Source organism: Bos mutus, chromosome 18 (assembly GCF_027580195.1).
Source record: "Bos mutus isolate GX-2022 chromosome 18, NWIPB_WYAK_1.1, whole genome shotgun sequence".
Taxonomy (NCBI): Eukaryota; Metazoa; Chordata; class Mammalia; order Artiodactyla; family Bovidae; genus Bos; species Bos mutus.
In genome coordinates, this window is record NC_091634.1 from 37,153,371 (window position 1) to 37,180,048 (window position 26,678).

Genomic DNA, 26,678 nt, shown 5'->3' on the forward strand with positions numbered 1-26,678 from the left:
TAACTTCCCCTATCCCCAGTTATACCCGGGAGTTAAATGAAGACATACTGTGGGCAACTTCTGAGTTCAAATGTAGAAACTGGCTCTTAGGAAGACTTTTCAGAGCAGTGTTTTATGCATACTTGATTTTCGGTAGCACATGAATGAAACAGTTCCATGCTTTAAGATATAGTGTATATGTATGTATAAAATATGTTATATTGTGGGGGGAGTGTATGTGTATGAAATCACATAATATGTACTCCCTAATTCTGGTTTCATTTATTTTCACTCAGAGTAATTATTTTGCAATTCATCCATGTTGTTGCATATAGAATATTTCTTTGTTTTAATTGTTGTTGTATTTCACTGTATGTATTTATCTGTACAATTAGTAAAAAATGCAAACTAATATATAGTAAAAGAAATCAAAGCAATGATCGTCCATGGACTGATGAGGGTGGGGGAGGGGTAAAGGAGACACGAGAGGGAAGGAGGAAACTATGGAAGGATGAGGATGTTCATTATCAGGGTTGTACTGATAGGTGTACCTACATAAACCCTTGCCACACTGTACATTTTTAAAATAATTGTATTACTTATTTATTTTGGGCTGTGCTGGGTCTTCTTTGCTGCACGGGCTTTTCTCTCCTTGTGGCAAGCAGGCCTACCATCTAGTTGCCGTGCGTGGGCTTTTTACTGCGGTGGCTTCTCTTGTTGCAGAGCATGGGCTCTAGGGCACAGGCTCAATAGTTGTGGCACGAGGGCTTGGTTGCTCCGTGTGGCATGTGGGATCTTCCCCATCCAGGGATCTAAGCTGTGTCTCCTGCACTGGGAGGCAGACTCCTATCCACTGAACCACCAAGGAAACCCCACACTCTACATTTTAAATATGGATTGGAAGACTCAACATCGTAAAAATGTCCATTCTCCCCAAACTGATCAAATTTGAAGGTAATTTCTATCAGAGTCCTAGCAAGATTTTCTGTAGCTATAGACAAGATCGAGCTTCCCTGGTGGCTCAGATAGTAAAGAATCTGCCTGCCAATGCAGGAGAGCCAGGTTCAATCTCTGGGTCAGGAAGATTCCCTGGAGAAGGGAATAACTACCCACTCCAATATTCTTGCCTGGGAAATCCCATGAACAGAGAAGCCTACGGGGCTACACAGTCCATGGGGTCACAAAGAGTCAGACATGATTGAGCAACTAACGCTTTCACTTTCATAGATAAGATTATTCTAAAATATGTAAAGGCAAAGGAGATAAAATAGCTAAAACAGTTTTCAAAAAGAATAAAGTGAGAGGACTCAGTTTACCTGATTCTCAAGACTTATTGCGTAGCTTCAGTAATCAAGCCTTTGTGTTATTAGCCAAGAAATAGACACATAAATCAACAGAACAGAACAGAGAACTCACAATGGATCCAACTGATTTTTTTATAAAGTTGTAAAAAGAATTCAATGGCATAAAGAGAAGGAGACTTTTCAACAAATGGTACTGCAACAACTGGACATCCATGGGTCAAAGGGGGTGGGGAAACACCACATCAACCCAAGTCTCATATGTTCTACAAAATTTAACTCAAAGTGGATCACAGACTTAAAGGTAAAACATAAAATGATCTAACTTTTAGAGTAAAACACAGGAAAAAGTCTTTATGATCAAGGGCTAAGGGAAAAGTTCTTAGACTTGGCACTGAAAGCACAATTTATAAAAGGAAAAACCGATAATTTGGACATCACTGAAATTAAATTTTACTTTGTGAAAGACCATTTTAAGTGGATGAAAAGACAAGCTACAGACTGGGAGAAAATACTTGTAGACCACGTATTTACAAATATGTGGACAAGGACTAGTATCTAGAATATATAAAGAACTCTCAGAACTCAACATTAAAAAAGCAAATTTTCAAATTAGAACATCGGCGAAAGACATGAAGATTTCACTGAAGAAGATACACAGATGGCAGATAAGCACATGAACATATTTTCAACATTAGTCAGTAGAGAAATGCAAAGTAAAACCACAACGAGATATCCCTATACACTTATCAGAATGACTTGAAAAGAAAAAGAGCGATAACAAATGGTGGCAAGGATGTGAAGAGATGAGGTCACCAAATTATACATTGCCAGTGGGGATGCAAAATGGTACAGCCGCTACGGAAAGCAGTGCAGCAATTTAAACTAAACATACAATTGCCATAAGACCCAGAAGTTGTGCTCCTAGGCATTCGTCCCAGAGCAGTAAAGATTTATATTCACACAAAAACCTATACATGAACGATGATAGCAGCTTTATTCATCACAGGCAAAAACTGGACCAGACATCCTTCAATGGGTGTGCAAACAAACAAACTGCAACACATCCATGCCATGGAATATTATTTGGCAATGAAAAAGACAAATATTAATACAGGAAACAGCTTGGATGGTTCCCCAAAGAATTACACTGAGTTTAAAAAAAAAAAAAAAAGCCAGTCCCCAAAGATTACATACTTACAATTCTGATTTTACGACATTCTGGAAAGGACGAAAGTACAGAAATAGAGAACAGATTAGTGGTTGCCAGGGTTAGAGGGGGTAAGGTGGGAAGGGAAGTGGGTTTGGCTATAAAAGCCCAGCAGGGAGGATCTTGTGTGATGGAAACGTTCTGTGCCTTGAACATGCTAGTTGTGATACTGTTCTCAGTTTTGCAAGATATCATGAAGCTAGGTAAAGGCACATGAATTCTCTCTATAACTTATAACTGCATGTGAATCTTCAAATATCTCAAAATAAAAAAGTTTAATTTAAAAAAATTAGGTGACAGTACTGCAGACAGAGAGTGCACTGGGGAAAAATTAAGAGAATGAGAGAAGGAAGAAGTTTGAGAAGCCCTACTCTAGAAAAGATGCTTTTTTATTATGAAAACTCTCTTGGTGGTTATTGTTGGCCAAAACTCCTCCAAAGGTTTTTTATCGTTTAGTCACTCAGCTGTGTTTGACTCTTGTGACCCCATGGACTCCTCCAGTCTCCTCTATGCATGGGATTTCCCAGGCAAGAATACTGGAGTGGGTTGCCATTTCCTTCTCCAGGGGATCTTCCCAACCCAGGGGTTGAACCCACATCTCTTGCATTGCCAGGTTCTTAACCACTGAGCCACCAGGGAAGACCCCTCCAAAGGTTACTGGTGGTAAAAAGAGTTTGCTGTGATGAGTCAAGTGCTGGAAGCTTTACGAGCTGTGGTTTGAAGCAAAGCAGGTAGGGTCAAGTTTGAAAGATTCATAGGGAGGTCAGGAGGTCGAGACCCAGGCCAGCTTAGCTGGCAAGGACAAGATGAGCGTGGTCCCCTCCTTCCCCTGGCATCGAGGGACTGGTTAGCTCAGGACCAGGGTGGAGGCTGCTAGGAGCCCTTGAGGCTCCCTTGGTGGCCACTGGCATGAGAGTGACCACCCTAGGAAGTATTCAGGGGAAGGGAAGCAGCCCCCTAAGAAGTCCTGTGCGCCAGATTTAGACTGAGGCCCAGTGATTAGAAGGCAGAGGCATTCGATCCCTGAGTGAGTGCTGTGGTTCTCGGACCCTCGGTGCCTTGGGCTCTCCGCTCAGAGAAAACCTGGTCAAAGGTTAGACTGGGAAGCATTTACATGTTTAAGGGTTTCAGCTGTTCAGGTGTGGTCTCTTGTTTTGTTTCGTGTACTTGGTGTAAAGCAGTGTTTAACGCGCATCAGAGTCACCTAGGGGCTTGTTAAAACGCAGATTTCTGGGCACTAAGCCTAGAGATCCTGATTTCACAGGTCTGGGCTGGGGTAGGGAATTTGCTTTTCTAACAAGTTTCAAAGTGATACGGATGCTGACCCTTCACTCTGCAAACCACTGGTGTTAAAGGGTGCAGACCAGAAAACCAGAGGGGTGACAGAGTCCCATCCCTGGGGAGGCCCTAGGCGACCTACGCATGCTTGCCTGGCACAGCTTATGCGGGCCTGCGGTTTGTGATTCCAACAGGGCAGTGATAAGACTGACGAGCTGTGAGGTGAGTGCTGCGGGGGGCGGGTGATGGTGGGCCATGGGATTTAGAAAAGTCTCAGGGAGATGCAGGATGGGAGTACTGGGTGATGTGAGGGTGGTGAGGAGGCTGGGGAGGAAGGAGAGGCTCGCCTGCTAGGGGAGCTGACAATCTGGGTGAGAGGCGCTCATGAAGCTACTCGATTGTGTGGGTGCGGTGGGGGGTGCTGGAGAGGGGCGATAGGGGGTCCCTGGGGGTGGGGGGTCTTCCGGGAGGCTAGACTGAGAAAGGCCCAAGGAGTTCTCTAGGGGATAGGGGAGCAAGGAATGTGTGTATGATTCCTATGGAAATGGAGAGAGGGTGGTAGAGATTTGGGGACTGGGAGCTGATGTGGAGTTCAGATTTCAGGGGCTGAGAGGCGATGTGAGACTGCGACTGGGGGCCCAGGAAGGGAAGGTGAGGCTGAGCCGGGGGTGAGGAGGGCCACCTGATGGGGCCCGCGGAGGCAAGCAGGGAATGGCGGCGGGGGTGGAGGTGGGAGGAGGCGGGGAGGGCAGGGAAGCCGGGGCAGAAGTCGGTGTCCCTCAGCTCAGAGGAATACGGCGGGGGCGGGCCGCCAGGGGGGACGGGGCGGGGCGGAGCGGCGAGGCTGAGCCGGGCGGCGGGGCGGCTCCGCGGAGTCCCATCCGGAGCCAAGCTGGACGGCCGCGCCTCCCTCACCGTCCCCGCCCGGAGCCCGGCGCCGCCGCTGCCCCGCCGCCCCGCCGCCCCGCCGCCCCCGCCGCCCCCGCCGGTCGCGCCGTGACGCGGGCATGAGCCTGGCCTGCCGCCCGCTGAGCCAGCGCCCCCATCAGGGGCCGCGGATCCCAGGTAACTAGTGGGGCGCGAGGCGGGGAGGGGGCCTCAGGTCGCGCAGGAGCCCTCCAGACCCTCGGCGACTCCCCCCTGAGGACTCTCCAAGCCTATGGGACCTTCCTACCCCGTGGGGGTCCTGAGGGGTCCACTTCCAAAAGCCAGTCCCTGCCCTCAGAACTACCCCTTGAGCCCCGCCTTCCCTCAGCTCTCTTCTCCAGGGGACCCCAGGTCAGGGCTTGACCTCACACCTACCCAGCACCTACCCCACACCTACCCATCGGAGGGGCCCAGGCCCTTGTGCTCCCTGGCCCTACCATCTCGAAGGGGCACAGCTCAGCTCATCATAGCTTGCGTCCTCGCACCCTTTCTGCTCTCATGGCCTCCTACTCTCTCAGTACCCTCCGCCTCTAAATTCCTAGAGACTCTCCAACTCCCCCACCGTCCACCCCACCTGCAGATGATTCCTGCCCTACAGCTTAAACTCGCAGCCAGCTGCCTGCTTTTGTTGATTGTTTCTGCCTGTTCCTGGGGTCCTGTTCACTCTCTCCCCCAGGGCTCCCAAAGTCTGGCTTCCCGTTAAATGTTTGCTGTCACTGCAGAGGGGTATGAGCAGAGGCCGGCACCTGGGCCATATCCCAAGCTGTGGCTGCGTGGCTGTTGCCAGGAGACTCAGATGGAGGGTTTCGGGTGTAGGGGTCTAAGAGTCAAGGGCAGTGACGGGCGGGCAGGATCCACAGCAGCGATTTGAGGCTGGGCTTATTTAGTGCAAAGTCCTTTCTTGCCCCTTTCAAGAGATGTGGCTCCAGTGCAGGCCAGTCCTGTCCCCCAGTTGGGATGGGTCTCAGGAGCTGTGCCCCCAGTTGCTTGTCCTTCTGAGCATGGGCAATGGCTACTTCTAGCTCTTCTCTCCCAGGCAGGGCAGCAGAGCTGGGCATGATCTCACCCAACAACCAGGGCCAAGGTGGGGCCACCCAGCCAGGCCCGGACACGGGGTCAGCAGTGCTGTCTCCCCCCGGGTCAGCTCTGAACCAAACTGTGGGTCCAGGGCTCAGGGAAATGGGAACCCACTGCTGCCCACATGTCTTTGGAAGCTGAGCTTGGTCTGACCAGGTGGATATTGGTGGTGGTGATGGGAGAAAGGATGAAGAGGACAAAACAAATCCTGGAGATAATTACATTTTCAGCCCCCATGTACTGAGTACTTACTCTGCACTCAGCAGTAAAGAATCCACCTGCAATGCAGGAGATGTGGATTTGATCCCTGGGTTGGGAAGATTCCCTGGAGAAGGGAATGGCTACCCACTCCAGTATCCTTGCCTGGGAAATCCCATGGACAGAGGAGCCCAGCGGGCTACAGTCCATGGGGTCGCAAGAGTCGGACATGTCTGAGTAACTAAACAACACTCTTCACTGGGCACCATTCTAGGTGCTAGGATGGAGCTGTTAATTAGAGGAGGCTTAGCCATCAGGGAGCTGACATTCTAGGATGTTGTTGGAGACAGTGGCCAAGCAAACCAGCAGATGAAGAGGTAAAACCTGTGGGGATATGTGGGGACAGTGGAAACTGGGTGTGGTGGTAGAGGCTGACTAGGGGCTCCCTTTGGCCAGAGTGGTCAGGGGAGGCCTCTCTAAAGTGATGGTCTTTAAACTGATTCGGTAGAATGAACCTTGGACCATCTGAGGGAACAGTGTTGTATAGGCAGGGAACAGCAAGTGCAGTGATCCGCATGGGTAGGAGTTAGGCACATTGAGGAACATCCGCACCCCCCGGCCCCCTGGCAGGGGGGAGATGAGGCCGGAAGGGTGGGCGGGGGACTGGAGGAAGACCAGCGGCAGTGGTCTGGAGACATAGCACCACCTTCCTGGCTGGAGGGCCCAGAAGACAGTGACTGTTCTGATGTCTTTTTCTGCCAGTCTTCTCTTCCCAATTGGTTTTGGATCTGACTTTGCCACCCACTTTCAGTCCTGCGGTGTTTCAGGTGGTGGTTGCTTGTGAGGATTTGCAGGGGTGGAGGAGATCAAGGATGGGGCCCTCTGGGGAAGGGAGGACCTCCTCCCAGCCCGATAGCCATCACATGGGGGTAGAGAGGACCAGGTTGGGGTGGGGGATGGGAAATGTCCCTGATGCTGGAGACAGTCCGGTCGATAGGATCTTTGCCAGCGGGTGGAGACAGCGAGCCGTCAGTGAGCCGGAGTCCAGGCAGGGCTGTCCCCAAGCCCTGATAAGATCCGATCTGTTGCAGGGTGGGGAGGCCCAGCCAGGCCAACAGCCACTCCGGCTCAGCCATTGGTTCCCAGCAGCAGCAAGTAGTGTTTGTTCTGGAGCCAAGCCTCCAGGCAGAATCTGGGTGCAGGGAGGGAGTGCTTAGACGGCTGTCCCACCGGGCAGGTGGGCAGTGGCCCTGCCCCACCCCTCTGCTGGGCACCAGGGAGTCTCCTACCCACTCCGCACAGGACGCCTGCTCTTCCTGGGAGAGAGGGGACATTTCAGAGTCCCCTCTGGTGTCCTGGTCGGGGGCAGGTACCATTTGTGGCTGAGGAACCACATTGATGCTAGGCTGGGAGGAGGAATGGGGGTCCTTACTCCTTCCCTGTTGAGGGGGTGCTGGACACCCTGCTTAGCCTCTCAGAGTGCTCAGAGCTGACCTTACAGACCTGAGACAACAGTTAGCGGGGCATCTTTCCCTGCTGCAGGCTTGTGAGCGCCAGAGCTGCTGGGGGTTCAGTAGTGATGGGGAAAGTGGCCCCAGGTGCGGTAAGGGGAGGAGGGCTGCGTGGTCGCCTTCCTGGTTCCTGCCTGCTGTGCTCAGCCCGCCGGCCATCTCTTGATGCCTGATTGGGTCTGCACAGGCTCAGCCAGGGGGCCGCGTCCTTTGGGGGATTTGTTGGTTCTGGGAACCCACCCCCCACCTTGATCCCATTGCCCATCAAATGTAAGTCTACCCATTGACCTTTCCCCCTCTCTCCCCGCCTCCCCAGCTCTCCTGTGCTGTATCATTCTGGGCCCCAGCTTGGGTCTTGCTCTTGCATATTTATTTGGAACCGAGTAAGGTCAGCACCACCTGTGACTCCAGGCCAGCGTGAGCTGCCGGGCGCCCTGCCACCCAGGCTCTCCCTGGAAGGTTACTCTTTCCGTTGGTTTATTTCTAGGGCCTGGAGCCTAGGGCGGGGTGTGGACCTGTGGACAGACGTGCCAGGGGTACTCCCGAGAGCTTGGCGGCTGCAGTCACTCAAGGGGTACAGCGGGGAAGGTAACGGGGAGGGGCAGGAAGGAGCAGGCCTGTGTTGGGCAGGTGGAAGGCTGGGTTAGGGTGATCTCACAGCCCTTGGCTGGGCAGCAGCTCTCGAAATACAGTCAGCCCTTTGGGTTTACAAGGCAGACGCTCTTGGTCCAGCATGGGCAGGCAGGTGCCTAAGGATTCATTTCCTCATTTAAAATGGGCTGATTTATCTTTTTTTATTTTATTTTACTGGTGGGGAAATTGAGGCGCTGAGATGTTAAGTGGCTTGCCCAGGACCTCTTGCCGTTAAGTGCGTGTTCCTGGCTGGGCCACATCCCAAGCTGCCCTGGATGAACCCTGGGCCCATGCGTGCTGGTCAGTGTGTTCTGAAAGGGGCCTTCCTTGCTCTGGACCCTCAGCCAGCGGCTGGCTGGCCATCATCTCAGAGGGGACTTTTACAGAGCTGGTCCTTGCTGGGGTCAAGGAAGCCCCAGATGGTGGAGACAGAGCTGGGAAAGCTTGTTCATCTGAGTGCCAGCACCTGGGTCTGGCAAGGCTGTTGGGGGGGTGGTCAGTACCAGGGAGGGACCCCACAGCCGACCTTACAGGAGGAAAACAGATCACTTGGGTGTGGCAGGGTCTTGGCTCCCAGGGAGCTGGGAGAGAAGGCGTGGATGGGCACGGAGGCCGCTGAGGGATGCTGGAGGGGCTCTCGGGGTACACGGGGCATAGAGAGCACTACCCTCTGTGTCCTTTTGCCTGTTTGCATGTGCACACTGGGATAGTCACATCTGTTCCTTGTTAGGGACTTGACAGACAGGCCTCCAGAAGATTAATTAATGCCAAGCTGCTGGCAGCTCCAGCAGGACACTTGCCCCAGGGTCCTGTCCTGGCAGCACAGATGCCCAGCTGACCCCAGCAATGCTGCTACATTCTCATCCAGAGATGCAGGGGACCATGTTGTGGGCACAGCCCTGCCCCTGAGCCTGGGTGGCAGAGAAGGCTAAGACGGTGGTGAGTGGCCAGTGCCAGGTGGCAGAGCATCCCATCCCCAGGGCCACCTCCATCACCCACTCCAGAACTTATTTGTCCCTGGCTGAAGCCTGGACTTGCTCTGTGACTCTGGCCACACCGCCTCTCCTCTCTGGGCAGCTTGCTTTTCCCCAACCATAAAATGGTCTGAAATAGGCATTGGGCTGGGTCATCACTGAGACACCCCCCTCCGCCAAGTCTGTGTCTTTGTTATCTGCCGACCTGCCTGATTCCAAGAGCCCCTGGTGGCATCCCTTTTCCAGCTGCGTATGGACTTCCCCTTAGTCCCCCTCAATGTGGTCCAGCTGTGTCCTTTGCTCCCAGCCCAGGTGTTTGCTAGTTCTCTGTGTAATTAACTCCTGCCCGGGTCCAGGACACGGGACACCGAGAGTCCTGTCCAGACCCGATGCCCTCACAGACCAACCTGGCCTTCCCAGCACCAGGGCAAGGCAACCGCTTTGACAGTGGCCACTGCCAGCCTGCCCAGCACATTCTTCAGGCTTATCTGCAGGCCCGTCCCATTGGACTCTACCCTCCTACCCAGGAAGCAGCACCCAGACAGGCTGCTGAAGAGTTCCAGGGGGCGGAGAGAGCAGGGTTTGAGGGGACAGTTCTCAGACTCTTGCCTGGAGCTGGGGAGATCCAGGTATAGAACAAAGTGGGACAGAGGGCCTGGAGTAGTTGGGGGGGCTGTCTGCTGAAACCGACGGGGTGGATCATCTAACCTCGGGGAGCATGGTCCCAGAATCTGTGCCATCTCCCAGGAGCCCGTCTCCTGGAAGGCTTCCTACAGGGAGGTGCCCGCGCAGGAGGGGGGCTTGCTGGAAGCCTGCCCCTCAGCTGCAGCAGGAGCTAGGGCCCCGCCGGCAGTTCCCCGGCCACCTTTCCCTCTGCCCCCACCTCCACAGCAGGAGCCGGAGCCCGTCCTCCCAGGAAGGGGTTAACCGTGTGAGGGAGGGGACTGGGCTAGACCATTTTCCTCGTAGAGGCCTCCACCTCGGGGTTTTCCTGAATGGTTCTGCCGTCCTGGGGTGGGGAGGGAAGGGAAGGAAGAAGGGCGGGCAGAGGGAGGAAGGGAGGGGACGAGTGTGGGTAGAGGAAGGAAAAAAAGATCGAGACGGCCAGGGGAAGAGAAAGATGTCACTGTCTAATCTCCCTGTCATTTTTATTTCCAGCAGGCGCCGGGCGAAGGAGCTGCTAGAACAATGCTGAGGCAGGCAAGGTGAGGAGCAGCTCCGTGCAGCAGCCCCGTCGGAGGATCTTGAACAGGTGATCGGAGAAGCCGGGAAAACCGAGGCCACCTGGGCATCCCTCCCCTCGGCGCCCGGGAGAGACGAGCCTCAAAGACACGGTGGAGAAACCATGGCGACCAATTTCAACGACATCGTCAAGCAAGGCTACGTGAAGATGAAGAGCAGGAAGCTCGGGGTGAGCCACCTTCCAAGGGGCCCTGGGTCTGGCATCTGGGATGTCAGGGGTGCACGGCCACCCGCCGGTTCCTGGCCGGCCATCGTGCATTGCCGGTCTCTCGAGGTTTCTGGCCGGCGGGCTGCCTGGCATGTGCCTGGGCCCGGCTCTGCCCACTGCAGCCCCCACCCCAGCCCGGCTGGCTGGAGTCCCAGTGGCTGGGCCAGTGGTGGTGGCCGATGGGCAGGCAGCTCGCCTGCTATTGTTGAAGTTGTCGCCCGGGCAGCGGCTGGAAATGCCGGGCTGTATCTGAGCTGAGACCAGCTTGTCATTTCCCCTTGCCATCACCTCCTCGTCTCCCCCTCCCCTCCCCTGGCCTCTTTTCTTTAAAGTACCTCATCTCTCCTGCTTCCCGTAGCTTTCTGTGTACTGGCATTTATTTATTTTGTCTTCGGTTGTTGCTTCTACGGTTGAAGTATTGGCCAAGGAGAGTGGTTGGTTGTTGGGGGTAGGGCGGCGGTACGAGGGGCACAGAAGCTGGCATTTATGTGGTTTATGAATGAGCACCTGGGCGGGATGGCCCATGGCACTGGGCCCGGCTGCTTTCCTCCCAGGTTTTGGGGGCTTGGAGGGCCTATGGAGATGAGGCCTCAGATGCACCTTTGCTGGGTGTGCACCCTCTCCCACCCCCTACTGCTGAAACCGCCCCCCCAAAAAGGCATGAGCAGGGGCCCCAGGGACCAACTTAATAATCTTGGTGAGGCTGTCCCAAGAGCTGACTTTATTCCCTGACTCTCCCCGCTCTCTCCATTGAGGGGTCTCCCCAGTAAGATGGAAACCCTGGCCCCTGAGATAGCCCAAGTCTTGTGTTTACCTGGGCCCCCTGCTCACCCTCCCCTCCGCCATGGCCTTGATGGGAGTGGGGGTGTGATCTGACTTTCAAGGCTTCCTGGCTCAGCAGAGTGGGCTGGCGGAGGAGCTGGGCTCTGATACTCAGGGGCCCCTGCGTGGGTACCAGACAGAACAGGACTGGCCTTGGAGCAGGGTGGTTCTTGCGCCCCCTTCCACTTCTGTGGCCCTCACCCCAGGGCCCCTGTTGGGGGCTCTTCTGTCCAGGCAGGGGGCAGCCACTTAGCTGGTGGGCACATTGGGGTCTTACCTGGATTTGGACTGTGTCCCAGCCTGGGCCCTGGTGGCCATCAGCCACTGTGTTCTTGCCCTGAGAGAAGGATGGAGCCCATTTGGAGCACAGAACGAGGAGAAAAGCTAAGGCTGAGGTGGGCAGGCAGGGGGCAGGGGCCCAGCTTCTAGTGTGGCTCCTCCTTCCCCAGGGCCCAGACCTGTCAGTGCCTTCAGGTCCCCAGGGGCCAGCTGGGCCGAGGGCGGGTCCAGAGCAGAGTTTCCCAGGAAGCCAAGGCACTTGAGGTGGCCACTTGGGCTTAGAACCTGGCCTGTTTCGGGGGAGGCCTGGGAACCTACGGTGGGCACAGTCAAGGGCAGGGTTTAGGAGCTGGGCTGTGGCCAGGCCCCGTCTGGAGTCACCCCCACTCAGGGAACTCGACTTCCCCCTGCAGATCTGCTGTGAGGGGCTGGGGCCACCGGGCCATTCTTGTCTCAGGCCAGCCATTCTTGTCTCAGCCCACAGAGGTGAGGGGGGAAGGGCTGAAAGAGATCAGGAGCGGGCCCTCCTACCTGCCAGGGCTTTCCTCCCAAGGCAGAGCTGTGGCAGCGCGTTTCTGAAGCGCTGATCAAAGACCTGTGAGAAGTGGGGAAGGAGGGCTCTTGAGCACAGTGGCTCCCTGGGGCTCTGTGTTCGTGCGAGTGTGTGTGCGTGCGCGTGTGTGCATGTGTGTGTGTGTGTATCTTGTAACCAGGCAACCAGAGCGCTCAGGCCCCCAGGCCTTCTGCCCCTGCAGGCTGCACAGAGCCCCGCCTGGCAGGGCATATCTGAGTTGGCAGCATTCATGCATTCATTCATTCATTCATCCATCCATCCATTCACGGTCTCTACACATGATCATTCACTTGTTCAGCAGGCTCTGTTCACGAGGCTACTGGGATGTGAGGATTCTGAGAATAAAATACAATCTCTGCCCTAAAAGAGCTGCTCAGCTTAGAGTTGAGGCCTGCTGGGGTTTATGCAGACAGGCCGAGGGCTGAGCCAAGGTCAGGGGGGCAGGGACAGACATGTCTCCTGGAGTCTCCGGAGCCTGAAATAGCCTGGTGTGAGTAGCTTCTCAGGATGGAGACTGCCTTGGCCCACCGCACTCTGGGAACCTGCCTGCCGAGGATCTGGTGCCCACATAGCAGGGCAAAGAGGAGGGCCCCTCAGTCTCCATGCTGCCAGTGAGAGGAGCACTGGAGATTCCTGTGGAATGGCTCTGCCAGCCTTCTAGAGTGCTTGCTGAAAGAGTAGGTACACCCCAGCTGGACTTTGGGCTGGAAAAGAGCCATAGGAGGAAGAGTCAGAGGCCCAGGCAAGTGGCTAGGGCCACCAACGTTGCAGCTCCCGGCTCCCTGGCTCCTTTGCCCCTCGGATGGAGTCCGGGAAGCTATAGAGAATTTAGGTGGATTTAGGCAAGGGTCACTGGCGGTGGTTGGGGCAAGGAGTGATGAACCTCACTGGGGACGGCTCTGTGCTCTGGGGTGATTCCAGGTTCCTGGCTCTGCTCCTTGACCTCTGAGAGCGCCTGGTTTCCCAGCTGGAGCAGGAAACTAACCCTGGTTCTCTTCATTCCCAGGATGGTCCTGGAGACAAGAGGGGGTGTTACCTACATCAAGAGCTGTCCCCTGGCTCTAAGAACAAGGGCTGCGGTGATGTGCAGGCTGGGAGCGGGCTCGGGCCTGATTCCTATCCGCACGACATTGCCTCTGTCCTGGCCGGTGCTCCTGGACTGAGCCTTAGCGCAGTGGTTTCCCAGTACGGCCTTGGCTCCAGGCAGCCGGTTTTAAATACCAGTTCTGCCATTCATAAGCTGTTACTCAACTCTTGGGTGCCTCAGATTCCATCTGTAAAGTGGAGATGATAATAGAACTGACCTCAAGAGTGACCCTGAGATTAAATGTGAGGAGTGCTAATAACAAAAAGCACAAATAGGAAGCACTCAATAAATGTTGGCTACTTAGATTAAACCCAGGGCTGAACTCATAGTAAACAGTAACTCAGGAGCAACTTTTATGGAGCCAGCCAAGAAATGACTGCCTTTTCAGTTTGGGGAGGGGTCTCTTCCCCAGGGTGGGGTGTCACACTGGTGTCAGCTGTCCCAGGTCTCCTGGGCCTGAGCCCCCTAGAAGGCTATGTGGCACTGCCCCTCGTGGTAGGCAGGGAAAACTGCAGGGTCACTTTGGCTGCGCTGGGAGTGGTCCAGGGTCCATCCCCCTGCCATCTCGCCCCACAGATCTACCGGAGGTGCTGGCTGGTGTTCCGGAAGTCCTCCAGCAAGGGGCCTCAGCGGCTGGAGAAGTATCCAGACGAGAAGTCCGTGTGCCTCCGAGGCTGCCCCAAGGTTAGGGGGCCTGGGCCCTAGCTCCCCAACCTGTAAGCAGCGATGATTGTTATTCAGAGTCCTGAGGGCCAACAGGACCTCCTGGGGGTGGGAGAGCTGCGGGGGATGTAGCGGGAGGTGGTTCACCCTGGCTGAGTCCCCTGTGGATGCCGTGCCAGGTGACAGAGATCAGCAATGTCAAGTGTGTCACACGGCTCCCCAAGGAGACCAAGAGACAGGCAGTGGCCATCATATTCACTGACGACTCCGCACGGACCTTCACCTGCGACTCAGGTGAGGGGATGGGGCTGCCGGTTGTGTGCCGGTCAAGGTCCAGTTGGTAGGGGGCAGAGCCAGGCTAGCTCTCCTGATGGGGTGTGAGGTGTAGGGGAGGAGGGCGCCTTTGAGGGAGCCGCCCCCCAGGATGAGGTGGGCAGGCAGGCAGAGTCCACTGGCCTCGCCCTCTCTGCCTTGCGTGCGGGGACTACTCCGGCTGAAGCAGGTGGGGTAGGCTGCCGAGGGACCCTGAGTTGGCAGCATGATGAGATACTGTTTTCTCCAGAGCTGGAGGCAGAGGAGTGGTACAAGACGCTCTCTGTGGAGTGTCTGGGGTCGAGGCTCAACGACATCAGTCTGGGAGAGCCAGACCTCCTGGCCCCAGGAGTGCAGTGTGAGCAGACAGGTGAGGCCTGGTGCTGGCACAGGGTGGGGGTGGGAGGACCTCCCCCCACCCCCCGAAAGCTCCAGGCCCTCTTGTCCTCTCCCCTCCAGATCGCTTCAATGTCTTCCTGCTGCCCTGTCCCAACCTGGACGTGTACGGCGAGTGCAAGCTGCAGATCACCCACGAGAACATCTACCTCTGGGACATACACAACCCCCGCGTGAAGCTCGTCTCGTGGCCCCTCTGCTCACTGCGCCGCTATGGCCGGGATGCCACCCGCTTCACCTTCGAGGCTGGCCGGTAGGACCCACTCGCCTCCCCACCCTCCAGCCACGGTCTTGATGGTGGCTGCCACTCACTTGTGTTGGGTGGGCCCTGTGCTGAAAGCTCATTTATCGGCATAGCATCCTGAAGGGGAACATAATATTCCAGTTTTACAGATGAAGAAATCGAGGCTCCCAGCAAGTACGTCAAAAGCTCAAATCAGATGCTGGCACTGGCACTGGCACTGACCAGCTGTGTGATGGCAGACCTGTGTCTCAGTTTTCTTATCTGTCATATGGGATAATAAAAGTACCTAGCCTCATACACTGGGTGATGATGGTGACTGGGTATATCTTGAACTCTGGAGGAGCCTGCCTAGACTCCAATTCTGTATACTCCACCATGTAACTTTGGTTGTTACTTAGCTTCTGAATGCCTCAGTTTTCTCATCTATAAGATAGTTTGAGAAAAACTGTAGTAATGAGCAAACTGATTGCACACAGACCAGGTGGTGGAGAAAACAGAATGGATTAATTCTCGTAAAGCATTTAGACCACCACCAGGCCCATGGAAAATGTTCAACACGTTTGAGCTGGGTGGTCAGGCCCTCAGGTAACAGCCCTGCCTGTTCCCAAAGGAGAGCCTGAGCATGTCACATACGTGGGACACGCCCACCACCGTGCTCTCTGTGTCCCCAGGATGTGTGACGCTGGAGAAGGGCTCTACACCTTCCAGACACAGGAAGGGGAACAGATTTACCAGCGGGTCCACAGTGCCACCCTGGCCATCGCCGAGCAGCACAAACGAGTCCTGCTGGAGATGGAGAAGAATGTGAGGGTGAGGCCGCGCACGTCTCAGTCCAGGGTAGGGGGCGGCGGGCGGGCAGTCAGAGGACCGGGAGAGTGCCAGCCGTCTCCAGCTCATGTGTATGGCAAAGGCAGGCAGGGTCTCGGGCTGGCCACCCCTGGGCTTAGCCGCTGACCCTTCTCTGCCCCACAGCTGCTCAACAAGGGCACAGAACATTACTCATACCCCTGCACGCCCACTACCATGCTGCCCCGCAGTGCCTACTGGCACCACATCACAGGTTCCCAGAACATCGCCGAGGCCTCCAGCTTCGCCGGTGAGTCACTGCTGTGCATCACCCCCACCAGCCAGGAGGCTCTGTGGAGGACAAGGCATGCTGGGCAGGGGTCTTCTGTCCTGGGCCCAAGTCCTCAGCCTGCGTCTGTGTCCACAGGTGAGGGGTATGCGGCAGCCCAGGCCAGCTCAGAAACGGACCTCCTCAACAGATTCATCCTGCTAAAGCCAAAGCCCAGCCAGGGGGACAGCAGCGAGGCCAGGGCCCCTTCCCAGTGACGGCAGAGCTAGCGTGCTCGGACGACCGCTGGGGCTGCCTGCAGTGTCTCGTGGACGGCCTGCAGGGGCTGTGGGCCAGGAGCCCAGAGAAAGGGAGCAAGCCGTCCCTTCTCTGCCCCCAAGGGTGAGACTGGACCAAGGCAAAGGGCTGGCCATGCCACCTGAGCATGTGTGAGGGGCTGGAGCTACCATAGGACTATATACGGTTAATGATTTTAATATATATGGCTTATGACATTATTCTATATTAATAAGATTTCCCCCTCTGTCCCTCCCTGCCACCACATACATATTTTTTATCCCCATGACCAGGCCACAGTCAGGGCTGTTTCTGAATGTGAGGGCGGTGGTTTTTCCTGTCCCCCAAGGGGTACCAGCCCTCCTGCTTCAGGCCTGAGGAGGAAGAGTCCACACTCCCGGCGCCTGCTTTGGCTGCTGGCTTTCCCACGCAGCCCAGGGGTGGAGACAGCAGGTGGCTTCTCGGTCCCTCTGGGCCTGGTGGCACAGGAAGGATCCAAGCTTACACTGTGCCACTCGGCAGCCTTGCACTTCGGAGTTTTACACAGAGGTGACATCTCGCTGACACCTCAGGTGAAAATCTGGTTTTAAAGTGGTTTCTGCCCAGGCTCTTCCTGCTTCGTAGGCGAGAAGACGCACTGGGGGCAGGGTGCTGTTACCTCAGCCCAGGGAGGGTGGCCCTTCCTGAGCTCTTTCCTGCTCCAGGGCCAGGCCGGCCCCCAGGAGGACTGAGGGGTCGGGGGGAGCACCCTGCTGCCCCCTCACTGACCAGGTGGGCAGTGCTCCCGTGGAGGGTGCTCCCCTGCCGTGTGGCCTCCCTCTGGCCAAAAGGACTCAAAAACCGAGACCGCCCCATTTCCTCCTCCCCACATGGTGCTGAGGCTCCCTGCTGAAACGCAATTAAAGCAATTGATTTTCTAGTGCTGGTATTTATTGACTACCGTGCAGAAGGGCTATCTTTCTACTCACATCAAACCTTCGGTTGTGTGTGTGTTGGGTTTTTTGTTTTTAATATTTTAGGGTTCTGATCTGTGGGAACAGACCCTGTTGTAAATAACCACTATTCGAGTCGTGGCAGGAGGATGGTAAAGCAAGAGGCCCCTCCAGACAGAGCCCTGGAGCCAGGGAGGGGCCACAGCCCGTTCAGCTCTGAACCTGACCCAGGGAATGACCACCCCAGGAGTAAGCTAGCCTGAAGAAGGGCACCCAGAGGCCACGGGAAGGGAGGCAGAGCTGGCTGGCTCGGTTCGTGGCTCGATGACGCATGAAGGAGATTACGTACGTTGTGCTCTTTATTGCCAAAAATAAAAACTTTCAAAAGACAACTACTGTTAATAAATAACCCTTCCTTTCTGTACTAGATTTCCGGTTTTCTCCAGGCTTCTCCTGCCAGGCTGCCTAATTAACTGTGTTGGGTGTGTGCCTACCTACAGGGCTAAGGGTCAAGGCCAGATCTTCATTAAGGTCCTTGTCCTCTCCCCTGCCCCCACCACACAAATTAAATCATCTGGCCATTGTTGGTGAAGATTGAAACTGATGGGTAGAGAACAAAATACAAGGTTTACTGGGGGGAAGAGGGGGATAGCCTAGGACTAACACTACTCTTAAGAGGTTCTCAAATTCAGGACACTTGAGAATCTGAGTGAAAGGCCAACAGGGTGGCCGAGGCAGGGACTGGAAGGGCGCTCGTGCAGCCCGAGTCAGGATTCAGAGTCAGTCCCTACACACGAGCCTACAATGGTGAGCACTCCAACTCATGAACAGAAAGGGTTCGAAGTAAAGAGCTGAAATGACCCAAAGGTGAGAGTCCAGCTCAGTGGTTGTCAACAGGGGAGCCCTATGGCCCCCAAGGCACACTGGGAGACAGGGTGGAAGGAGTGTTTCAGGGAGCACTGCTGCCAACCTACAGGCAGGCCCAGGGATGCTAAATGAAGGGGAAAACTGTCCTGCCGGCAATGGCAGTGGCGCCCCTGGTGATCTGTAACCGATCGAGGCTGGCATGGACCTACCCCTCCCCGCTGCTGCCTTGCTAATTGGTACTGAAGGCTTGCCAAGAAACTTGAGCAACAGCTGTCCGGTGCCCAGGAGCCAAAAAGAGTCTCAGAAGAGACCTGAAATCCAACTGTTTTGCTCAAACAGGTGAGCTGCAGCTAGTTTATGGTGAGGACGTCACTCTGGATCTCGTGGCTTAACTGGGTCTGTAAATCACTCAGCTTCTTCTTTAATCCAGAGAGGGCTGAAAGGACGATGGTCTCGGGGCGCAGAGAGCCACAAGACTCCACATTGTAGTAAAACCTGAGAGGCAAGAGTCCAGTGAGAGCCCTCCACAAAGCATTCAGGCCAGCGGGCCCCAGCTTTGGCCAAGGGCCTCCCTCCCTTCTGGTCCTGACTCCTTTCTCCCCATGAATTTGACCTTGTTCCAGGGTTGACCTCCATCCAGCTTCTTAAAAACAGTGGTCCCAGTGCACTCTGTAGGACCTCAAGAGGGCCACAGCGGCCTCAAAAAGATACTGTGTGACAATCTCAAAACACTTGTGTACAGACACACTCCACACTGAGGGGAAGGAAGATGATCAGCAGTGCCACTGCTCCTGACCGGAATGACCCGGGGACTGTTTTCATGTTTGTCACTAGAAGGCTTTGGACAGTCTGGGGCCCTAGGTTTGATCTTATGTTGGTCTTTCTTTGGGGGCTGAATAATCACAAAAGGAACAGTCTGGATAACTGGAGGGCCCCCTTCTCCCAGTGACCAAAAGGGGACTTAAGGGGGGTTCAGCAGTTACCGGCCCCTCCTCAGCTGAGGGGAACTGGACAGGAGGGAAAGGGGCTCCCTAACTCAGAGGCTGCACCAGACCTGTGACCTTCGAGTGCCAAACTAGGGTCTTACCTCTCTGGCTTGCCATTGGGGTCGTAGGGTGCCTGCGACTCATCCTCATCCAGCTCTGAGTACTCACTCTTTGGCCTGAGGTCAAACAGAGGTCAGCACAGGGTTGCTATGGCTGCTTTCAAGGGACCCGTGTCTCCTAGTCAGGCTGCCCCATCTGGGTCACTAGGAGCCACTTCCACACCCGCCCGCCCAGCCAGCCTTCAACTCCCACCAAGAACATACCATTCCTCTGGCTTGGGGTACACCGTGTGCCTCAGGGCATTGTCAGGGTCATACTCAAAAGCCACTCCTGCAGTTGGGTTCCACTTGGCATGTTCCTTGCCAAAGCCTTTTTTGGCATAGGCTCGCAGTCTCAGCTCCTGGCCCTTTCTCAGCTTGACGATGAGAATGTCTGTGGGGACAGGCGACAGTCAGTCGAGGGCCGGCAGAGGCACAGTTCTCCGGGTCTGACCTGCAGCCCATGGAAGACCAGACAACATGAGAGGCTGGGTCTGGTCTCTGCCTCTCTCGGGGTGCCTTACCGTCCTGCTCCACGTAGTCGTTGGGGTCATTATCTCGGTTCCTAGATGTCACCTGCAGGGAATCCAAACAGAGGCATTTATTAGCAGCTGCTCATCTCACCCGGAAATCTTCCAGCACCTCCAGGGATCCCGTCTGTGCTGGTGACTGGCCTCTAACCCCTACAACCTCCTCAGTCAAAACAGTACCATGGTCTTGAAAAGGGTCCTAAGGGGGCAGAGGGCCCACAGCACCAATGTTTCTGCCCATCCTGGCAAGGGTCCAGAATCATTAGCACTTCTAAGTATCAGGCTCACATTAAGGCAGAGGGTAACACAGGGAAGTTGGCATCTTCTAAGAATCCACCCCAATCTGGCCCACTGGAGCCAGAAGAACAGCAGAGGTCCCCACAGGGAAGGCCTTCCTGACCGGAATGACCCGGGGGCTGTTGGAGATGAGGTCTCGAGACGTGACATGACGCGTCTGGTCTTCGTTGCACCGCACGTCCAGAGTGAACTCCACCGAGCACTCGGGGCAGAACTCTTCACACGTGCAGTCCTGAGGTGGGAGAGAGACAGCAGTGAGTCTGTGGACAGACAGTGAAGTCTGGCTTGGCTCCCCGCTTCTAATACCCTGTCCTTGAAGGTTCTTCATCTGATGAAAGGGTGGACCACAGCCGCCAGTCTCTTGTCAGCTGTGTCCATCTACACACCACTCTTGGGCTGCTGAACGGCTCTTCCTCAGAGAACCAAGGCACTAACAGAGGAGGCTTTCAGCCCACACAGTTCAGTATCCATGAGCTGGCACTAGCTTGTGGATGCAATTAACACTTAAAACAATCTAGGGGACAATAGAAAAAGTACCTTTGAAGCTCCAGACTACTGACCTTTTCTAAAAAAGTTTCATACATTCACAAAAGCAGAGAAGGGTATAAGAGACTGCCACCATGTAAGTATCGCTCAGTTTTAATAGTTCTCAAGTGTGCCATTCTTTAAACCGATTCTTGAAACACTCCCGTCTTAAGAGACTAGCTGCCACCATTTAACGTCAGGCAAGAAGAGAGCTACTAGAATGTAGTCAAGCAAACTGTTCTCCCCTCATATTAGTGAGGAAAATCCAAGCTACTTTTGATGTTTTCAAGACGATGAAGGAAATCTATGGGCCACACCTGGCCAGCCTGTAATCACACAGGTGGGACAGGAAGGCAACCTAGACCCTCAAGATGGAATCACTCTTAGAAATATGAAATTAAAGAATCAAAATGTAATGGAAGACAAAAATATAAAAAGGTACTCAACCTAAAAAAAAAAAGTACAATGAAGAGAGAAGAGTCTGTTCAAGAGATCAAGAGACTAAAGAGGTGTAACAACCGAATGCAGTGCATGCATCACAGATCACAAACAGCCAATCAGGGGGAATTCCTTGGCAGTCAGCGGTCAGGACTTGCCCTTTCTCTGTCAAGTGTGGGGTTCAAACCCTGGTAGGGGAATAAGATCTGGTAAGCCAAGCAGTTCAGCCAAATAAAAAAAAATTATGGACATTTTGAGGATAACTAGGAAAGTCTGAATTTAGACTGTATATAGATAGTACAAATCCACACTAATTTTCTTAGACATAATATTGTAGTTAGGTAAGAAAATATCCTTATTTTTAGGACACACATGCTGATGTAGTTAGGGGAGAAGTATCATGATTTCTGTAACGTTCCTTCAGATGGTTTAGCAAAAATCACAACATCTACATGAAACATAAAGCAAATATAGCAAAGTATCAACAACTGTAAATTAAAAGTGAAATGAGAATGAATATGTATTCTATTTTTAACTTTTCTGCAAATTTTAAGAAAACACAAACGAAAAATCCAGACCATCTTTATTCAGTAAATGCAATACTAGAAAAAAATTTAATGGAAGGAACTGTTCGGTCACGGGGGATGCATATCTTTATGTAAGATATGGACTAACTGCTCTTCAATCGGTGGTACAACTGTCTTTACCAATATATGTGATGTTTTATTTCTTAAAAACAGACTCTGGGGACATGAAGCAAAAATGATGAAATGTCAAAATGTGACAGGTGGTTTGGCGGCAGCATGCCTATTTATTAGCTCCACACTTTGCTGTGTGCTTGAATATTTAAAAAAAAAACACATATATGGACTTCCCTGGAGGCGCAGTGGATAAGAATCCACCTGTCAATGCAGGGGACACAGGTTCAAACCCTGGTCCAGGAAGATCCCACATGCTGTGGAGCAACTAAGCCCGTGCACCACAACTACTGCTGAGCCAGCAAGCAGCAACCACGGAGCCCGCGAGCCACAGCTACTGCAGCCCTTGAGCCTGGGGCCAGGGCCCGCAACGAGAAGCCACCACAGTGAGAAGCCTGCACACTGCAACCAGGAGTATTCCCACTCGATGCAAATGAAATAGCTCAAGCAGCAACAAAGACCCAGCACAGCCAAAAATAAATAAATAATAAAACAAACAGCAACACACATATACATTTACAAAATATATCAAATTAGCCATTAGCACACCAAAATGATGTGCCCCTGGGAATACCAGAAAAGGGGTTGATTCAGGACCACCGAAAGCCATCAAGAAGGAATACTCTCAAGCTGTCAACTAACGCAGCTCTGATGAAAGGATACAGGTAACCTAATCCTGTCCTACACGTTCCCTAGTTCTGAGTCTGTTAATGTATCATGGAAGTGGCAAACGTCACCCCAGAAGAATGGAGCCATGTTTCAGGAAGACAACCCATAGGGTGAGGCATATAGCTGGCAGACAGCTGCTGCTCTGCAGAACAGTTCTCACTCCCTCTGCTCCTTGTCCTCACCCACTATCCTTCTGTTGATGCCCTTTAGCCTCCTAGGCCCCTGTCCCTGGGAAGAGATGCTCTGGAAAACATTGCACACCAGATGCTGAAGAGAAACAGCTCCACCCATTCGGTATAAATGAGCATCCAGGTGTATGTCCCCTCTGGCTAATGAGACTCTCTTATGCCCCTTGAGCCTCATCAATCTGTGGTCCCATCAGAACCAAAGACCGATGTCTGCCTTGGGCTCCAGACAACATCTCCACACTGTCTTTCTAAAAGCCAAAATCGAGATGTCAGCAAAAAATCTCCTTGAGAACTGAATTCCCTGCCTCCCCCGAGCTCCCCAAGCACACAGCATACCCGGGAGTACTGCAACTTGTCCACAATGTCGTCACTGGTGAGAGGGATTAATCCTGGAAGACACAGAAAAGCACAATGAAGAAAGCAGGGGCCAAGGTGGAAGGAGTCCACAAGTCCCCTTGGGAGTGAGGATGCTTCTTCCTCTGACACTGGCACAGCCCCCTCCCTGTAACTCTCCAAACCCAGCACTCACCAAGTCTGTGAGCAATGAACTCGTCATGAAGGACGGAGGAATTGGCATCAATCTGAACCCAGTCAATTGCTAAAGAATGAAGGAAGCAGAAAAAGCAGACGGGCAGATTAGCCACCAAATTTTCCAGATTTAAAAATCATCTGAAAGTGTTAGTTGCTCAGTCGTGTCTGACTCTTCGCAATCCCATGGACTGCAGCCTGCCAGGCTCCTCTGTCCATGGGATTCTCCAGGCAAGAATACTGGAGTGGGTTACCATGCTCTTCTCAGAGACTCTTCCCAACCCAGGGATCGAACCCCGGGGGCTTCCTGCACTAAGGCAGATTCTTTACCATCTGAGCTCCTCCAAATCATCTAGTGCGTACTAAATTGCAGAGGCCGAGTCAGGCTGCCAGAGACTCTGATTCCACAGCTCTGGAGTGGGGCCCAGGAAGTTGCATTTTAATAAGAACCACACACACACACCGCACCGCACTTCCCTGCTCAGGCAGTTATGATGCAGAGTTCCCTGTATTACCCCAAAAACAATGACCTAAAGATACCACGAGAATGGGAATGTGTTTCTTAGAGCTGAATATTTCTGTGGGAAGCACTTAAATCTGCTACTCATGCCAACACCAGTAAGAACACAAACTATTTGGGCATTTGAAAGTTGGACAAACCTCAGAGAAGTAACATAGACTTATGGTCCACATCTCCTTTTGTGATATAATGACTAGATTACCCAAATTAATACTTTATTATCATTCAACCAAATCATGTTTACACAATTCCTTTAATGGGCAAGGCATACTAATCCCTACCAGCCATGAGCGAGGAGAACTGTAGTGTCACACACAGTTGACTTAAACACACATTTACTCATTCATTCATAAATATCTGTACATAAACAATTAAATTCAGAAGTCAAAGGGCAGTGAGACCAACTGTCCAATGAGGGGCAGACACTAGGAACAGAGGACCAGACATGACCAGACCCCCACCTGCTTGTCCTTCTGCTTCCTAAACCTGAGCCAAGTAAGGACTAAGAGCCAAGCTTTTCTGTCTCTGCCTTTCCTCCCAATGGCCTGCCTTTAACCTCTCCTGTGCAGGATTAAAAACTCTGTGAGCTTCCCATAAACCAGGACTTGCCCACCCTCTGTGATAGAGATGAACACTCTCTCCCAGGAAGAAGCTACTCTCTCCTAGAACTCTGTCCATACTTCTCTTAAGACACTTGTCTTAATTGTGTTATATTTGTGTGCATCTTGCTTCCACTTCAAGCTTCAAAAATTCTTTGGGTCTTCAGATGTCTTAATTTCTGTATTCCTAACTGGGGTCTGGATTGCAAGAGATGCTTCATGCTACTTGTGGAAAAAGTGGCGCTTGAATGTCAGTGTCTAAAGCACAACTGCCTCATTTTACTCATGATGAAACTAGGGTCCTGAGACCCCACGGGGTGATTTGGCAGACAAGGAGAACACTCCAAGCTCTGAATTGAAAAAGTCTCTGGAGGGTGGTAATGGTGGAAAAACTACAATGTCCTCTGCTTACCAAACAATTGGCCTGTTTATCTCTTAGGAATTTGCACACTTGATGCGGTAACTATGGCTTACATCTCTTTTTCCTAAATCAAACTCTGAGTTAACACTCAGAAAATATTTGTAGTGTATCTGTAGACAGGCAGAACACCCAGTGAAAAGTGGCTGGAAGAAAAGCAGAAACAGATCCTTTCTCCTCAAAGCGTCAAACCCACTGCAGCTATGGTTCTCCTTAAACCCTAAAAGAATCTGCCTGCAAATGCAGGAGGAGAGGGTCTGATCCATAGGTTGGGAAGATCCTCTGGAGGAGCAAATGGCAGCCCACTCCAGTATTCTTGCCTGGAGAATCCCATGGACAGAGGAGCCTGGTGGGCTACAGTCCATGGGGTCACAAAGAGTCGAACACAACTGAGCAACTGAAGATGAACTCCTAAAGAACCCTGTACTTTACAGCTCTGCGTTTCCAGTGCCTAGCACCACTGCCTGGATGCTCCCGAAATGCAGCTGACGGAACAGATTCACATCTACCGGCACTGGAGACTCACTGAACACAAGGCACAGAAATTATTACCCTTAATCGTTAACGTCGCCCTGACAACTGCTATTAGCGTCCGAACACTAGAGAGGGGGCTGCAACAGAGTTTAATAGCTTGCCCAAGTTTCGCAGCGATAGTAAGTGAAAACAGTTTTTGAGTCCCCGTCCACAGACTCCTGAGCCCATGCGCTTCACCAACGCACGGAAAAGAATGGAACAAAATAAATAGCCCGTGGAGCCAGAGAGGTAGCCAGAATGGCCCTGGGCCAAGGGCAAAGGGCCCGATCAAGTCTCCAGCACGACTGTTCTCTTAGCGCCCCCAGTCCGTCGCCCAAACCAAGGCTGGAGGCAGGAGCTGCAAGGTAAAGGGAGGGGTGCGGTGGGGGGAGAGAGAGGCCTGGTAGCCCTGGCAACGAGACTGGGGTCGCTTACCTATTATGGGCACCTCAGCGATGAAGACCCTCCGGATAGAATTTGCCACCCTGAGGAATGAAAACCAAGCGGCGTGTGGGTACCCCAGCCTCGACAGGCCGGGGTCGCGCCCCACCGTGCCCAAAGCGGAAGCCCTGGCCCGGGAGCCAGTTCTGAAAAGTCACGACGTCCCGCAAGCTGGGGCCCCCGGCTCTCCAGAACCGCCAACCTCTTCCCCCAGCAGTCTTACGCCAGGTCCGTGTTCTCGATGATGAACTTGACATTCTCGTCGGTGAGCTCCGTGATCCGCACTGTGGGCTGGTTGGCGTACGGCATCGCGCCCAACCGCTCGCTCGGCCTCTGGCGTCAGCTCTGCCCGGCCTGCGCAACTCCGCCAGCGGAAGTCCGTCAGCGGGGCCTCGCCACTGGCGCGGAGGGGCGCTCACAGCGCCGCCTGCTGCTCGGAGGCCCGAAATTTTCTACCCACCCCTCCCACCACCTTCTTGAAGAGGCGCCAGGTTCAACCATTCGGAGGGCGATTTGGCAAAGCATGCACACATCCTTGATTCCGCAGTAACACTTCTAAGAATCCATACTGCACAAACATTTGCAGTTGTAAGCAAACATACATGTACAGGGACGTTCACTGCAGCTGCTGCTGCTGCTAAGTCGCTTCAGTCGTGTCCGACTCTGTGCGACCCCATAGACGGCAGCCCACCGGGCTCCGCCGTCCTGGGATTCTCCAGGCAAGAACACTGGAGTGGGTTGCCATTTCCTTCTCCAGTTCACTGCAGCAGTCTGTAGCAAAAGATAAATAAAACTTGCCCATTGACAGAGACCTGGTTAAACATACAAACACAGGAATACTGTGTAAAAAACTGTGTAACGTTTAAAAGGATAAGTGTGTAAATTTATGGAAGAACTAAAGTACAGTTGGTCCTCCATATGCAAGGGTTTTGAACCCAACCAACTGAAGATAAAAATTCCATAAAGTTCCAAAAACAAAATAAATTTGCTGCACGACCAGCAATTATTTATATAGCATTTACAACTATTTACCATAGCATTAAACATTGTATTAGGTACTGTAAGAAACCTAAAGATAAATTATATGGGAGGGCACATGTAGGTTACATGCACAGAGTACGCAGTGCCTTAAACAGCCTGGAAAGAGTTTGATGGGTCTTTTTTT

General features: G+C 53.2%; 2 protein-coding genes and 1 long non-coding RNA gene across 9 annotated transcripts; 1 reads left to right on the forward strand and 2 right to left on the reverse strand.

The window, feature by feature from the left end:
- Positions 1-3,836: 3,836 nt before the first annotated feature.
- On the forward strand, positions 3,837-17,183 carry DOK4 (docking protein 4). 7 transcript variants are annotated; one of them, XM_070388380.1, is made up of 9 exons: positions 4,671-4,833; positions 10,247-10,499; positions 13,877-13,984; positions 14,143-14,257; positions 14,526-14,645; positions 14,735-14,924; positions 15,587-15,725; positions 15,888-16,011; positions 16,129-17,183. In XM_070388380.1, the coding sequence occupies exons 2-9, from the start codon at positions 10,434-10,436 to the stop codon at positions 16,245-16,247; spliced, it is 981 nt and encodes a 326-aa protein (XP_070244481.1). In that variant the 5' UTR covers positions 4,671-4,833; positions 10,247-10,433; the 3' UTR covers positions 16,248-17,183. The 7 variants fall into 7 exon arrangements, with proteins under 7 accessions (XP_070244477.1, XP_070244476.1, XP_070244480.1 ...); XM_070388376.1 differs by lacking the exon at positions 4,671-4,833 and adding an exon at positions 3,837-3,990 and having other exon boundaries at positions 15,888-17,183; XM_070388375.1 differs by having other exon boundaries at positions 4,660-4,833; positions 15,888-17,183.
- Positions 10,510-12,439, reverse strand: LOC138991826 (uncharacterized). Its single transcript, XR_011467712.1, has 3 exons — positions 12,171-12,439; positions 11,638-11,697; positions 10,510-11,112 (listed from the first exon to the last, which is right to left on the reverse strand). It is a non-coding gene; the product is annotated as an uncharacterized lncRNA (long non-coding RNA).
- Positions 17,184-17,544: 361 nt separating the features above from the next.
- POLR2C (RNA polymerase II subunit C) lies at positions 17,545-25,893 on the reverse strand. Its single transcript, XM_005899886.3, has 9 exons — positions 25,737-25,893; positions 25,508-25,557; positions 23,024-23,092; positions 22,831-22,883; positions 20,080-20,208; positions 19,674-19,725; positions 19,375-19,543; positions 19,153-19,227; positions 17,545-18,560 (listed from the first exon to the last, which is right to left on the reverse strand). Exons 1-9 carry the CDS (start codon positions 25,820-25,822, stop codon positions 18,416-18,418), a joined length of 828 nt encoding a protein of 275 aa, XP_005899948.1. The 5' UTR covers positions 25,823-25,893; the 3' UTR covers positions 17,545-18,415.
- Positions 25,894-26,678: the final 785 nt, after the last annotated feature.